Source organism: Rousettus aegyptiacus, unplaced genomic scaffold (genome assembly GCF_014176215.1).
Source record: "Rousettus aegyptiacus isolate mRouAeg1 unplaced genomic scaffold, mRouAeg1.p scaffold_m13_p_5, whole genome shotgun sequence".
In the NCBI taxonomy this organism is placed as follows: domain Eukaryota; kingdom Metazoa; phylum Chordata; class Mammalia; order Chiroptera; family Pteropodidae; genus Rousettus; species Rousettus aegyptiacus.
The window spans coordinates 43,100,238-43,115,669 of record NW_023416308.1 but is presented as its reverse complement, the minus strand read 5'-3'; the positions used below and the strand labels follow the sequence as shown (position 1 = coordinate 43,115,669).

The 15,432-nt window shown below is 37.1% G+C and overlaps 1 protein-coding gene across 6 annotated transcripts in view; it reads right to left on the bottom strand.

Moving 5' to 3' along the window:
- Positions 1-15,432, bottom strand: part of CADM1 (cell adhesion molecule 1) — a 318,565-nt gene that overhangs the window by 46,275 nt on the left and 256,858 nt on the right. For all 6 annotated transcript variants that reach the window (XM_016134932.2, XM_036220674.1, XM_016134927.2 and 3 more), the window contains exons 4-5: positions 10,512-10,649; positions 8,339-8,497 (exon numbers count right to left, since the gene is read on the bottom strand). In XM_016134932.2, coding sequence (XP_015990418.1) covers positions 8,339-8,497; positions 10,512-10,649 — 297 coding nt within the window. The remainder of the gene's footprint in view (positions 1-8,338; positions 8,498-10,511; positions 10,650-15,432) is intronic.

The following is a 15,432-nucleotide window of genomic DNA, read 5'->3' as shown; positions in this document are numbered from 1 at the left end:
AAAAAAAAAAAAAAAGGTACTCTGCAGTTTCCTTTTGCCTGGGATGTCATCCTCCTCATGTCCCGGAGAGGAGCGGAGCCGAGGCCAGTGAAAAGGCCTCTCTGATATTCCAGCACGCCCTCTATCTGAGGGCTCTGGACATTTTCCCGCTCTTCCTGAGAAATCTAAATCAGGTCTGTGGGCGTCAAATGTTCTTTGACAGGCTGACTGCAACCAGGCCCAAGGGCTTGAGTATAAATATGCTCCTACAATTGTTATTTGGAATTCAAGCTCTTCATGTCCCTCACTTAGATTTTGTCCAATATTCTGAAATGTCAGTTAGAGTGGGACTGGATGCCCATGGAGCCTGTGCTAAGCGTTTAACGGCCGACCAGGGAGAACTCAAGAGCAGTGTACCAAGAACTCAAGGGTCCGGACGTATCAGCATGGCTAGGGGAGGGTTTGAGTCAGTGCCTGTGCATTCAGGTGGGGAAGCACTGACTGAAGAGTCTTTGTCAATCACGGAGGATTACTGCTGTTTGGAGAAGTGTGACAATGCAAAGATTAACTTGAGATCTGGTGAGTATTAGGGGCTATTTCTGCTCAAAGCAAGACTCGACCCCTACGAATGGCTGCTGAAATTGTTGGGGAGAGGACAGCTCTGTACCGAAGGAGAGTAATTGGGACTGGTTAGAGCACAGAGTCACACTACGCTCTCAGAGGAGTTAAAGAGAACACCTTGCAGAAGGTTTTCTTTCTATTGTCATAATACATTCATGAATAATTTTTACTGCCATTTGTTTGTTTGCAAGGTGAAGGACCTCCCGCTGTTACATCTGTTGTACGAATCGGAGCACTTCAACTGCACTTCTGGAGGAGGACTGAGCTATTATGAGGGATGAGTCGAATCTGGTGGGACTGATGTGGAATCAAAGAGCATGTGCCACATTACCACAGTAGAATGCAATTTTCTCTTGTTACAATTTGCAAGTGGTTTTATAGATATTGAAATTACTGTTTACCCAACAGAATCAAATTTTGTTTTGTGATGTTGAGGCATAAAGTTATGTTTCCAGTGCTTTTTAAATGGGGTACACACTCACAAAATGTTCTTCCCTGTCTTGGAGAACTCTTTCAAAATTTGAAATGAACTCTGAGCAAGAAAATACTCATAGCAAGATTTTCTGGGCAGCCATGGCCCACTCAGGGCTGTCCTCTGGCAACGGCCAGGGCGCAGAGTAGGGCCAGGCTGGGTGAGCGCATGGCCATGACCCCGTGGCTGCAACTCTGTTCCATCTTCTTTATGGTCAATGCCTGTCCTAACAGCTGGCAGCAGGCCGCGGCTGCAGGCAGCTCCAGCAGAGCATGGGGTGTGGACACCTGTGGCTGGAGGAAGCTGCTAGTTTTATAAATTCAGGATGAATTTCCACTAAACTCTCTAAGACATATGATTAAACTATTGTGGTTTCTCCTAGAAGATATGCTCTGAATGCAACTACTATTTTAAACACAAAAGACATTTTTTCCCATAGTATGATCAAAGGAGCATAACCGGTGACTCTGTTTTTGTTACTCACTGATGGTCTGTGGATAACAATACATTTTTTGGCACGAAACCCAACATTTCAAATCTGTAAAGCAGTCCCAAATTTGTGGCTAATAAAAACATTTATTATCTATTAAAAAAAGATTCTTTGCATAAAAATGTTAACTCTGTAAAAAGAAAAGGTTTTGCTTTTTTGTATCCCTGGTGGCTAGAACAGTACCAGTGTCTTGCATGTAGGCATTCAATATATATTTGCCAAATGAATGAATGAATGAATTATAAAGTAGAGAAATGTTGGGGCATGGATTTCTACTACTTCTGCTGATTAAAAAAAAATCAGACCATGAATCTATCTTAGTCCAGTTATAAACTAGGCACATCACAATTTTCAAGAGTTTATTCAAGCATGCACGAATAGGGCGGTTCAAACTCAAAGTGCTCCTAAGGGAAAGGTTTTTATGAAGAAAATGCAGAAGTCAAGAAATGAAATGATTTGGTTGCTTATAGCTTAAGCAGTTACCTCATCTGGGAACACCCAGTTGACTGTTAGTTTCATTTTCGTGGAGGGCACTGACTTTGGTTTTGGTTCGCTTACATAGAGTGCCAAGGCCTTAGAGAAGACACCTCGGTCTACCGGCCTCCTTGTTTAATTACATTAACGGCCCTCATCACAAAATATAATTGTATTTTTCTCTTGGAAGGTCAATCCAGCTCCTAAATTGTAAAGTTCAGTTCAGATGTTCTGATTTACATACTTCCATTTCACCACACATTTATTTAGCATTTCTGGTATATCTCAAGTTGGCATCTTAAGGGAAATCATAAAGGATGTTGTGTGACCATTCTCTTTAGACTTTTAGATGCCAGCTTCAAAATCACTTAACCTTTCACAGAATCATAATTTGACCTTGAGTTAAAATCCATTAAGTTAGGAGTACACATGAGAAGACTAGTTTCACTATGCAAGTATTAAATGTCCACAACCACAGAGACACATCTTTCACAAGCACACCAGGTTAGACAATGAAAAACAGGAAGACAGTAAGAGGCCTCTTTCTAAGAGGCAAAGGCTCTCTTCCTTAGGAGTCATTCAAGTCTTGCTCACAATGTATTTGGCCAAACATTTACTCTTTGTATTTCGAATATTGGTTACTCAGCTTCCTGCTCCTTCTGGCTCTGCAGAATGCATCACTAACAACCTATAGAGTTAATCATATCAGGAGCTTGGACTCACAACTCCCACTGTGTTACCACACACACAAAAATGACAGGTTAAAACATTAGTTTGAATCAGGGGGTCTCAATGCCTTATTTCTCATGAGGAATAATAAATACTAAAATAACTTCCCTGGGATGCAATTAATTGCTTTAAAAAAATGAAAGGGAGTGTGGGAAAGAGCATATTCTGTTAGAGAGAGAGAGAGAGAGAGAGAGAGAGAGAGAGAGAGACTGGAGATCAGAGAGAAAAAAGCCAGCTATTACACTTTGAAAACTACATCCTAAGAAGAGAATTAATGGGGGAGTGGATGGGATATAGAAACTGCTCTTGGAAACTGCATCTTATCCTCCACTCCAAAAAGGAAAGATTTTCCAATTTCCAGGTTTTTCTCCCTCCTTCGCTGCAGGGCACTATCGATACCAGAGAAACATTTATTTTGGCACAGATAAACAACAGGTTTTGATCATCTCCTCGATGCCCAATTTTCCACCAATTGAGGGAATGAAAGAAGAATTCTAGCCTTCTCTGGACCTTGGATGAACAGGAATATGGATTTACAAAATACCTGACTACATCGAGTCAATAAAACTCATTTTGAAAATGATGCCCATGTACATGATTAACTGTCAGATAATAATCAGAGCAGGGAAGGCATTCAAACACCCATTTCTAGAATCTTTATTTTTCATGCTTCCTTATCTCTTAATTTTTTTCTTTTCTTTCTTTTTTTACACACACACACACACACACACACACACACACCCCTTGAAAAATCAGGAGTTCTACAAAAAACATTTTAAAAGCATGGCTACGATGGAGGAAAAAAGCAAGAGCCACACAACAGTAATTCGAGAGCTTCAGATTCACCTCAGTCCAGAGTAAGGCTCTCCCCGCTTTGCACAGTAATCTGAATTCCACACTGAGGGTCACAGCTTTTCTTTGAATTCCAAGCTTATGTCGCTATGTGTTGCCACCTTGATGCTATTTAGACAGTTTTCTTTCAATGCACAGTGAACTGTTCTCATTTAAACAGGCTTTTATTTGACAAGAGTACATTCCATCAGATCTGAAGCTCTACTAACCGGACTACAATTGCATCGCGCTCTGCTATAATCAACCACGTTGTAAATTCAAGCAACACTATGTACCCAGACGTTCGAAAGTAAAAAATGCACAGAAAGAATTGAGGGTCATATTGCTCAGAAGATTCCAAAGCAAAACTGTTCTCTGACTAACAGCTAAGGCGAGAGAGCTTTGAATTCAAGTTTGCAAGCATAATTTTTTTGTTTGTTTGTTTTAAAGATGTAACTGTGTGCTGCTGCTGTATCCTTGCCGAGCCTGAGAATGAAAGCTAGAAAACCAAGAGCCCTACTGTATGTTCATCATTCCCAGCAACGTTCCTGTGAGAAAACCTTATTAATGAGCTTGCAAACGAGCACCCAACAGGGAAATGTCACAAACAAGAGCAGCTAATGCCCCAGAAAATCAAATAACTGAACACTTGGCTGATTGTAGTGCCTTTCATATTTATAATAAAAATGGGGGGAGGGGGAACTTTAATTCACTAATTCTGAAGGGGTCAACACCTTGCTAACAAAACAACTCATTTATTTATGTTCAAAAATCTCCAGATGATAAATTACATTGATGTTAATCATGTCAACGCATACTACACAATTAATATCTGTACTCACCAAAAACTTAAGGATTACGAAAAGTATGACAGCATACACATCTGGCTGATTTTTCACATAATTGGACACAACAATTTCTCTTGGTACACAGAAATAAGGGTCCTAACAAACAAACACTGCAAAATTCTGTGTTCAATTAATTAGGACTTAAATCCACAAGACAAAAGCAATTCCAGGTTGTAGCTCAAGCCTTGTCATCTATGCAATACAGTAGCACTGCACCCATTTTATCCCTCCTTCTTTTCTTGTTAAGCTGACAGTAAGATATTTATTTAATAGCATACAATGTAGGTTTTCATTATTTAATTTCCTTTTTTAAAAATAGGATTTTTTAAAGAAGACATCATTTACATAGAATTCAACTCTATTTTGTGTTATTTAATCCTGTTCGTATTCTGCCTAACATCTGTTCTTCTTAGATGAGGCAGAGAGAAGTCTCCATACACCTTCATGTGACAAAACGGGCCAGGCTGAACCCAGTGAATGTACTTAATACTAATCTTATCATATTAGATTTGTCCCCAAGGTAATATTATTTGCCTAGAGAAGAGCAATTCTTAATCTAAGGTCCATGAACTCAGTATTTCCTGGTGATTAAGTTAGTATTTATCGCTGATAAGAAATCTTTTTGAGGTGGCAAAAATAATACATTTAAAAATAAGTTGTGCATTTATTTTAATGTTTATTATATATAATATACATAGCAAATAAAACCTTTATTTTTATAGGTATTTTTACATAGGTCTTGGGTAGGCTAAAGTATAAAGTAATTTAAAGATAAATTCTAAATAAGAACAGAGATAACCCATGAATATGGTAAAACTTCTGAAAGTGCCTCTCAAATAACCGAAGTTAGGAAAACTTGGTAGGGTCAATAGACTTTGTAAATTATAAGCAAAATGTGGTGATTATGTGATTTTGTTAGGCTTTTCCAGGTCAATGATCCCCAAAAGACTAAGAACTGCTGACTCCAAGGATTTGAGCCAATTAATAAATAAGGGTCTAATGTCACTCCTCACAGGGTATCCAAAATAATTCAACATCCATGGAGATTGGCTACTGAATCCCAAGCATCAAAGTATCTCTTATCTGCTGCGAGAGGACTCCTAGGGGAAGAATGAAGTTGAACCACTGGCCAATGACTGATAAAATTTTGGCTCCCAGTGACCGAGTGCCTTAGGCATCTGAAGCATGAGGTTTTTTTTTTTTTTATTGCTTAGCTGCTGGTGTTCAAGAAGAATAAAGCTGATAGGTAATGATGTAGAGAATTCCAATTGTGTTTGAAGAAGGTACTTAAGGAATTCCTGGCTGACTGCAAAGTTCTCAGTAGTGCTCCAGGACTGGAGGGCAGTGAACCATCAGGTGATTTTCTTGAGCACAGTGTCTTAAGATGGTAAACTAGATTCTAAATTTCATCGGATTAATATAATGCTTTGTGTTTTTTAACCTTCTTATATGCAAAAAGACTTTTTTTCCTTACATACATTCTAAAAACTGGGAGTATCAAGGATATAATGTTTGTATGGCTTATGTTGGATAAAAGAACAGACTCTCCCATAAAAAGATGCCATGTTAGAGTTAAAAATGATCAACAGATGTGTCTTCATTTTTGGAAGGCATTTTAGAGTCATTTTCCTGCGGTTAAGGGCTAGCAGTGCTTTGTAAGATTGAAGTAAAATAGATTCAAATTTGGTACTTTATTCCTTTTCTTAGAGGGACAAATCTCACTTGAATATACAGAATATGGAAGAGAAGGCTTCTAAAGATCATTATCAAGTCTTCCAAAGGGTAGGAGGTGTAGTACTTGAAATATTTTACATTTGGAAGTGAGTGTAATTTTGTAGGTAGGTGGGGCTATATTCTATTTAGAAGATACTCTAGGAAGCTAGTAAAAGAGTTTAGGGGTAAGAACTGGGTGAATATCTACTCAGGTCTCACAAAAGAGCTAATGTATTATTAAAGTTAATGGGCCCCTACAAGGGAAGTTAATGGATATTAAGTTTGCTTAAATGAATTACATATTAACAAAGTCAAAAGAAATCTACTATCTGCCAATTTAGATAATATCTGATCATTTATGTTTTCCCATTATAGGGACATTACACCACAATAATTTTAGCGATGTGAAAATTATAAGCATGATATCCATAATGAAGCTTCATAATGAAGTAGATGAAATGGATTACAAAGAAAAACCTGCATTATGTAATGTTAAATTGAGCCAAGCTCAAAGAGTAGGAAAAGGTTGGAATGGGATGAAGGTCTCTCAGACGCAACTTTTTATAACTCTCCCTATCCTGTTTTGCTCAATTTAAACACATGATAAAGACTTTAGTAGATTTAATTGTGGTCCCTAAAAGATATGCTCACTTCCTATCCCCTAGAACCTGTGATTGTGGCCTTATTCAAAAGAGGGGTCTTGGCAGATGGAAATACATCAAGGATCTTGAAATAAGAACATTCCAGATTATCTGGGTGGGGCCTAAACTCAATGACAAGAGTCCTTAGAAGAGACACAGAGAGAAAAGGAGAGGGCCATGTTAAGATGGAGACAGAGATTGGAATGACGTGGCTATAAACCAAGAAATGCCTGGAGCCACCAGGATGCCTCCTAGAGTCTTTAGAGAGAAATTGGCTCTGCCATCACATTGATTTTAGACTTCTGTACCCCAGAACTGTGAGAACTGGGTCGTTTTAAGCCACCAAGTTTGTGGTAATCTGTTATGGCAGCCCTAGGAAATAATAGATTTCATAGAAGGTAATTCTTTTCCTTTATCAGATACGTAATCATTGCCATCCAACCAACCCCTTGCAACATTTTCATCAAGCACATTAAAATATCCTCTGGAATTTTTCAGCAGTCACATTATGCGAGCCTTTTGATAAAAAGTGAGAAGTGGCTGCTCAGCCACAACCTTGGTGCAAGGATGGTTTTGTGCAGAAAACAGCTACTTTTTTTTTTTTGACAAGTAGGAGAACCTAGAGATGAGAAGAACATTTTTTAGTCCATAGGGCACAGTGAGGAGATAACCCCACTCACCAGCTTTTATTGATAAAGCCATCAAGACTGTGGCACTGATCCCAAAGATTCCACTTTTAAACTCTCTGCTATAATTTAAGCTAAAATGGAAGAGAATGCGTAATTTAAAACAAAATGCTGATGTGGAATGGGAATAAAAATCTCTTCTATAAAAAATCAATACTTGTGTAGGGTTAACAAAGTGGGGGAGGTTGCCCTAGATTTTAAGGTCGACATAGAAATGATTACAGTCAATATTCATAAAATTAATTAAGTCATATGGTAGAGCAGATTGGAATCATTTTAAAGTTTTATATTTAGGTTAAATCTAGTGTTTTCAAAATCCTCATTGGCACTTTGTAATATGGCAGCATTTCAGTAAAATAATCCTTTGCTTATTTTTCTATGAAGACAACAAGATAAAAACTCTATTTCATATAAAAACATATATATTCAATAAATGGCTTCTGAAGTATTTTTAAGCAACTACTACTCTATGTCCTCAGAACAAAATATTTGGGTACTGGTTTGGTTTGAATGTGTGTCTCTCCCCCAAAATTCCTATGTTGAAATCTGAATTAGAAGGTGGGCCTTTGGGAGGTGCTTAGGTCAGGACAGTAGCGCTTTCAAGAATGGGATTGGTGACTTTATAAAGGAGATTCCAAAGAGATCTCTAGCTCCTCCCACCAAGTAAAGACACAGCAAAAAGGCACCAGATATGTACCAGGAAGGGAGCTTTCACTAGAACATGACAATGCTGGTGCCTGGACCTTAGACTTTCAAGCCTCCAGAACTGTAAGAAATCCATTTCTGTTGTTTATAAGCTACTTGATCTGTGATATTTTGGCATAGTAGCTGAATGTCCTAAGACAGGTACTCACACTGTACTTCTAGATACCGCTGGGTCTGCAAGTTTCCAGTGACAGCAGGGTGCTCCACCTGACAGATCACTGGGACCCCATCGTCCTCCTTGTGCACCTTCAGCATTAGCTGACTGGTCACAGTGTACATGTCTGACCATTCCTCCACCTCCGATTTGCCTGGGGGACATGAAATAAACCAAGAAACCAAAGTTGAGTAAATGTCTATCACTCTGCTTTTCACATTACTTTTTTAACAAAGATGGTGGAAGTCACTTGGGATAGGTAATCTGTGGAGAGAAGACTGCGCAAATGATGAGTTCCTACTTTTCGATCTTGCAGGATAGTATTTAAGATATACTTCAACCCCACATAATATATACACCATTTTCACTTAAATATGTTTCTTCTATCTTAAAATTTCCCACAAAAGGCAGCTGAAAATTGAACCATTTTGACGTCCGACTGCTCAAGGCATTCAGGAAGAGGAAAAGAGAAATGCTTTTCACCCCTAGAACCATCTGTACTTGAAAAGTTTACTAGGCTGTCATTCAGTTTAAAAATTCCAGGACATCATCCAAATCCCCTAAGTAATTCAATCAGGAGTAGAGATGTAAACAACCCCCTTCACCCACCCCCATCAGCAATAATTAAGAGGGAAAGTAACAAAGTGGATTTACATAATTGAAATTGTAATTGAAATGTTTAAACTCTGAGATTTTTGGAAGACCACAAAAAAAAGCAATGGCAGTGGGTAGAGCAAAGTAAGCTATAGGCTGCAGGCCAGATGGGAGACACATCCAAGAACACCCAGAAAAGGAGGGAGGAGGCTTCCGGCTAGGATGAATAGGCCAAGGCAGCCCCTTTCCTGAACTCAGCATTTCCTGGGACACGACGCACCATTAACTTTCTTTTAATGTTTTGTACTTATCGGTACACATTTAATGGCTCAATTCACTTAGAAAACCAGAGGGGAAATGAGAAACTCCTTCCTTCCAAAACCATACCTAGGAAATAGGAGATTAAAAAAGAGTAAGCTTTTTGAAATTTAAGCTATATATAGTTATATAAGTTATATATAGATTTATATGTTTCTAGATATAGATTTTTTTATATCCCCTTTCTAAAAAGACTTATACTTTTCTTCCTGGAATTCTTTTTTTATTTAACAACCACACACAGAAAACTCACCTTAGCCTAGATATAGCCAAATGCTATACAAACATTCATTCGTTTCATCTTCGTAAGAATCGCATACTGTATGTAATATTAATAAACCCATTTTAGATGAAATTCAGGCACAGAGCTAGCATATCTCTCAAATGACCAGAGCAGTTCAGCCTGAGTCCTTTGTGCTGGGTACTACTTGCAAGGACACCTTTTGAAAAGGAAAGGATCGGAATGCTGACACTCATGAGAACTTAGGTTAAATGACAAAAAGGACCAAAGAGAGGATAGGCTACATCCTTTAGCCCATGCAATGGCTAAAGCAGCAGATAGTTGAGGATCCAGGAATCAAAACCTCGAATGCCCTCGCACTGACGGAGAGAAGATGGGAGCAGAGTTACAGGAGTTGCCTATGCTGCCATCATAAAATCATAAACTTTCCAAAAGAATGAGCTGGTGAAGTGGCAACTGAATTACAGGTTTCACAAGAAAGGTGGTATCTACAAATTTACAATTAAGATAAAATTCTTGCTCTGCTTTGCACGATACCATTGTAGGGAAGCACATTGTCACAATAGTTGATAGTGCAACCGATGTTAGAATGACTTGAAATTCACCATGGTTAAGACTGTGATATAATTTAAAAAATGGGTAACATGCAAATTTCGAGTTCTGTCCCACCCTGTGTCACAGGGTAAAAGCAATGAGAAGTGAAGGTACAATGTAGACAGACTGAGCTCGGGGGACACCTAATAAAGGCAGTTCTTCCTGGTCAAAAGAGTAGAAATCGAGCAACAAGTTAACACCATAAACCCTCAAACCACAGAATGAAGAAATGAATTAGAACAAAAAGTTGTTGTTATGCTTTGGCTTCAGACACATTAGCAACTGATGATAAACCATATCTAAATGAATACTTTTGTCTTGGGGGCATGCATTACATTTGTCTTTCTTTTCCACCAAGGCACACCCCTGCTGGAATCGAGTGCGGACTAACTACTTCAGTACAGGGCAAGGTGTATTTTACCTTTTAGCTCCTTGTTCCCTTTGAACCATCGAATAGTGGTGGCTGGTTTGCTGGCCATGGCAGTGCAGTTGACTTCAATCTCCTCGCCTTCCACTGCAGTGTCTTTCTGGATATCGATCATCAGATTACGCGGTGGGACTACAAATTAAACATGTATGCTTTTTAAACACAGAATCTATTTCTAGATATGTTTTCCTATTTACTAGAACCTAGTACCACTGCTATCAAAACAGGAGACAAATAATGGACATTCCTGATGGGAATTTAAAATAAATAAACTGCCACCGAAGGGAGAAAAGAAGACATACAAAGTCATCATCAAATAAAGTGAATTATGTAAAACCACTCAGTTAGGAATTTTGGTCTGAAAGGTATCTTATAAAGTGACCAGCCCCCACTCCTAAGTTATAAGTGATCAAGTTTTAACAATATAGATATTAGACTAGTTAAAAATCAGTTTCTACAAAATTGACCAGAAAGGAGATACAAAAGAGTGCACACTATTGTATTTATCATCCTTGCCTGGAAGTCTCTGAAAGAAATATTTCTCCTTAAACTCAACCCTTAGACTTCAATCTTCACATGAAAGATTCCAAAGTCAACCAGCAAAGATAAAAAACTTGGAGTTCCTTAAAAGAATCACTCACCATAAACACACACAGAAAAGTTGTGCCTCAGAACTAGTTCCATTCAATTAAAATTATTCATAGAGATCCAGAATACAATCATTACCTCCAATGGATGGTGTAGTAATAAAATACTTTGGCTATGAAGATGCAGTAATATAAGAAATGCCAGTTAATTTGCAGTAACTTTCCATATTTTGAAATCTAAGGCTCCAGATTTTAGATAGCAAAGGTAAAAAAGACTATTAAATGCGTAAAAGTAGATTTATGCATCAGAACTAAAACCACTCTTCTCTAAGCATATTAAACATATATGTAATAAAACAGAATAAAATATTTTTGGGCTAAAATACTGGATATCAAATCAAGAGTATATACGATGATGGTGATGATGAAGAAAGCATGCTATCTTTTATGAAACTGAGTTGACAGTGAAACTTCATATAAGGTGCAACCTCACATCAAGACTGAGCTTCTTGAAATAAAAATCAGTAAGAATATTGAATTCAGCAGAGTGAATCTAAGTATATGTGCCCTGACCACCATGAATAAGCAAAGACAGTTCTGAGACTTGTGATTAATAAGTTTCTCAACTCAGAAGAGAAACAAGAAATTAAATATGTATAAACATGCCATCCTGATGATCAAGTTGAATAATAAATCTCTGATACTGCTTCAGTAAATTATAGGATTAAAGCACGTATTTGGGATTTCCAACTGTTCTAGTCCAATGTGAAAATTCTGCCCACAGGAAGACTTTTATACTGAATTAAAGCAGGTGAAAATCCATACCGAGAATGACGGAAAAGTAAAAGTAAAATGATTTGTTGCATATGTTTCTCAGCAAGAGTGTGTGGTGGTAAAAGGTGTAACTATTAGAGCAAAAGCAGGCCTCTTCTTTGATCACCGTGAAAGAGGAAAATAACACATTTGCTCAATTGGATGTGTTGCTAAAGTGATATGGCCCAAATGAGTAGTTAAACATAGGAAAGAACTACCCTAGTTACATTTTAAGGAAAAATAAACGTAAAGAGAGATACTCTAATATCCAATTTGGAGTTGCACATCTGCCAGCATTTTAGGAGACACAGGAAGGCAGTGACAAAAGTAAATGAAACGACTTTGGCTAGCTATTTCCTTAATGCAGTTTATCCTTGCTAGATGACAATCAGATAGATTATAGATTTTCATCAACATGTAATTAGTTAGTAGGAAATACACAGAGATACTAGATGTTTAGGACCAACAAATACTACTGAATTCTGAGTGCAGTATAACAGAAACATTGGGGAAAAAATGCTATTGTTCAAGCAAATGTTAGAGGGAAAGACTGTTCAAGTCTAAAGAAAGTAAGAAGACCTTGGCGAGCTGTGAGGAACAGAATAAGAGGTGATAAAAAGGAAACAACCAAGGAGTAAAAACTCCTTGGAATGTCTTCCCCACAAATATAGGAATGAAAGTGGAACAATAATAATTCCTTTCAAGGTGCAGGCAAAAATAAAAATAAAGTGATGAAAAAAATTTCTGATGTTGACACATGTGATGATTCCCAATGGGAAATGTAACTGAGAAGTGTAATTGATGGGGTACTACTCAATTTAAGGAAACTCAAATTGAGTATGGGCTACAAGGAAGCGGGGGGGGGGCTCCCTTAAGATATGACAAAGAGCAAATAGCTGCGGCTACTAAAATATGCAAAGCTCACTTTCCTGGATAATAATACAGAACAGGACAGATCAGATTCCAGTTTGCATACATAAATCTAGGAAAGACTCCTTGAAAGTCACTTTGGGAATCTTTTTGATGGGAAGAGATCCAAGAGTTGTTAAAAGGTTCCAGCATGTATCACTGTCAAGTCTCAATGGCATTTAGTCTCATAGTCTTTGTCAGACACTTGCTTTCTGTGTATTCCTGAGTATTTTTCCTTCATTCTCTTCTTTTTCATGTTGAACTTGGAGATATCGTAGCTTTCTTTATTACCTCCACTAGCTATTCATCTTCAGCAGTATTTCATAGTGGAGGAAGTATTTATTCTCTCCACAAGATGGAGATGGTCATAAAGATGATGATGGCATGTTCTTTTCACATTGTCAATAATGTCTGCTGGTTCAAAGTAAGGAAATGGAAAGGGGTGGGTAGAAATAAATCCAGAGGAAAATTTACAAATGCCTGTTAGACTCCAGAGGCTGACAGAATGACTGGCAGCAGATAGGTCCTTATCTGGATTACCTATTGTTTGGTTTTATCCATGTTAAGTCCACTTCTTTTGCAAAAGATAAATAGTTGACCCGTGAACATCACAGATTTGAACTGTGCAGATCTACTTACATGCGATTTTAAAAAAATAAATACTGTAAATGTATATTTTCTTTCTTATGATTTTCTTAATAATGTTTTCTTTCTTCTAGCTTACTTTATTGTAAGAATGCAGTATATAATACATATATAAAATGTGTTAATCAAGTGTGCTATTGGCGAGGCTTCCTGTCAACAATAGGCTCTATTAGTAAAGTTTTGGGGGAGTGAAAAGTTATGTGTGGATTTTCGACTGCATGGAGGATTGGCACCTCTAACCCCCGTGTTGTTTGAGGGTCACCTGTACTCTAAAGTTCCCTAACCCTTCAGAGTGATTCCTGTAACAGTGCTACCTCCTCTGGTTATCTTCTTAAAGATCTAGGGTCATCTTTAACTCTATGGCTAAGATAAACATGTGGAAAACCTCAGAGGTGATGGAAATTACGACCAATGTAGAAAAATAAGGGACTTATTTATTGTCGAGAAGAACAATTTATTGTTGAGAAGAACAATACATCTTGAGAAGTAGTAGAATGATTTTTTTCCAAGTCCGTAGATATTTTTTCCCAAAACTGTGATTACTATTCTGATCTTTGCTAAGATTAGAAGAAATAATGAAGGTTAGTAGGAGTTAGTTGGTTTACAAATATAAAATAAAATTTGATAATATGAGTCCTAGTGGTTTATTGATATCAAGTATGAAGTTGACTTCTCTCTCTCTCTCTTTTTTTTAAGAGCAAAAAAGTTTTAAAAAATATAAATGAGGTGATTCTTCCTTTCTGAAGAAAGGAGATTTGACAAGAAATTTTTAGTTTATTTTGGTCTATTAATTCTACCCTATCTTCCTTTTAACTTTAATATGTCTACTCTACTACAAAAGAGGTAGTAAAGTATAAAGAACCATTATTAAAAAATGAATTAAAACTGTTACTAACCAGAGAATACACTTATACATGGTCCACTAAACAGACACATTTAGTAAAAACTGCCTGTAGCCATTAATGAAAATAACTAGATATAGCTAAGGAGGTGCATATAGATGAAAACCTGAATGAAAATCACATAGAAGAAAATACTAGAAAATAGCAAAGAAATGTCAAGGCTTCTCTTAGCTAACTTCGAATCTATAAGAGTGCTAATTATAAACATTACGCCTACGGTATTTAAAAAAAATCAGCAATATCAAGATGAGTCACCTTAATTACAACAAAAGAGGAGTCTTAAAGCTGATCGGTATGTGAAATCTTACTCTAAGACCCTTTAAAATAATTAGTTTCTCCTGTTCCTGGAATCTTAAGAGTGAACACTAATCTTAGAAGGACAGGACTGTAATAATATTAGCTACTATTATCGGTAACTATATTAATCTTAAAGCAATGTATTCTCTCTCTTGTTCATCTCCTCTGATGAATAGCAGTATAAAGAGAGTTCTACACTATGATCTGGAGAAAGAAACATCACAGGTAGAAGGTGGGAATAAATATCCTAACAGGCACCCAAATGCATGCAAAATATCATAGGAGAGTTTTCACTTTTTACATGGGTAAGATAATAAACATAATAATAACTAACAAATACCTATCTCTATGTCTTATAATTATGCTGAAATTTTTGCTGAATGTTTCAAACAACTAATAGACATGCACTAAAATTAGCATCTTCAGCCTATCAAGAAGGCTGACAGCTGTGTAGGTACAGATAGAGTCCTTTTCAGAGAACCATAGATAGACACGAAGATGCTAATATATCATTCTTCATTCACTATAGTATCTAAAAATTCTACACCTTATGAGAAAGGTTTGAATATATGAGTATCAGTGGAAACTGTCAGATTTTGGAACATGAAAGACTCAAACACTGATGACAACAATTTTACTCTATCAAGAAATTGTAAATTCAATAGAAAGAATGTTAAATGAATGCAAAATATCTGCAAAAACAGCACCTACTAGTATTATGTTTAAGTGTATTTAAGTCAATGCTTCTATGCAATATAAGCA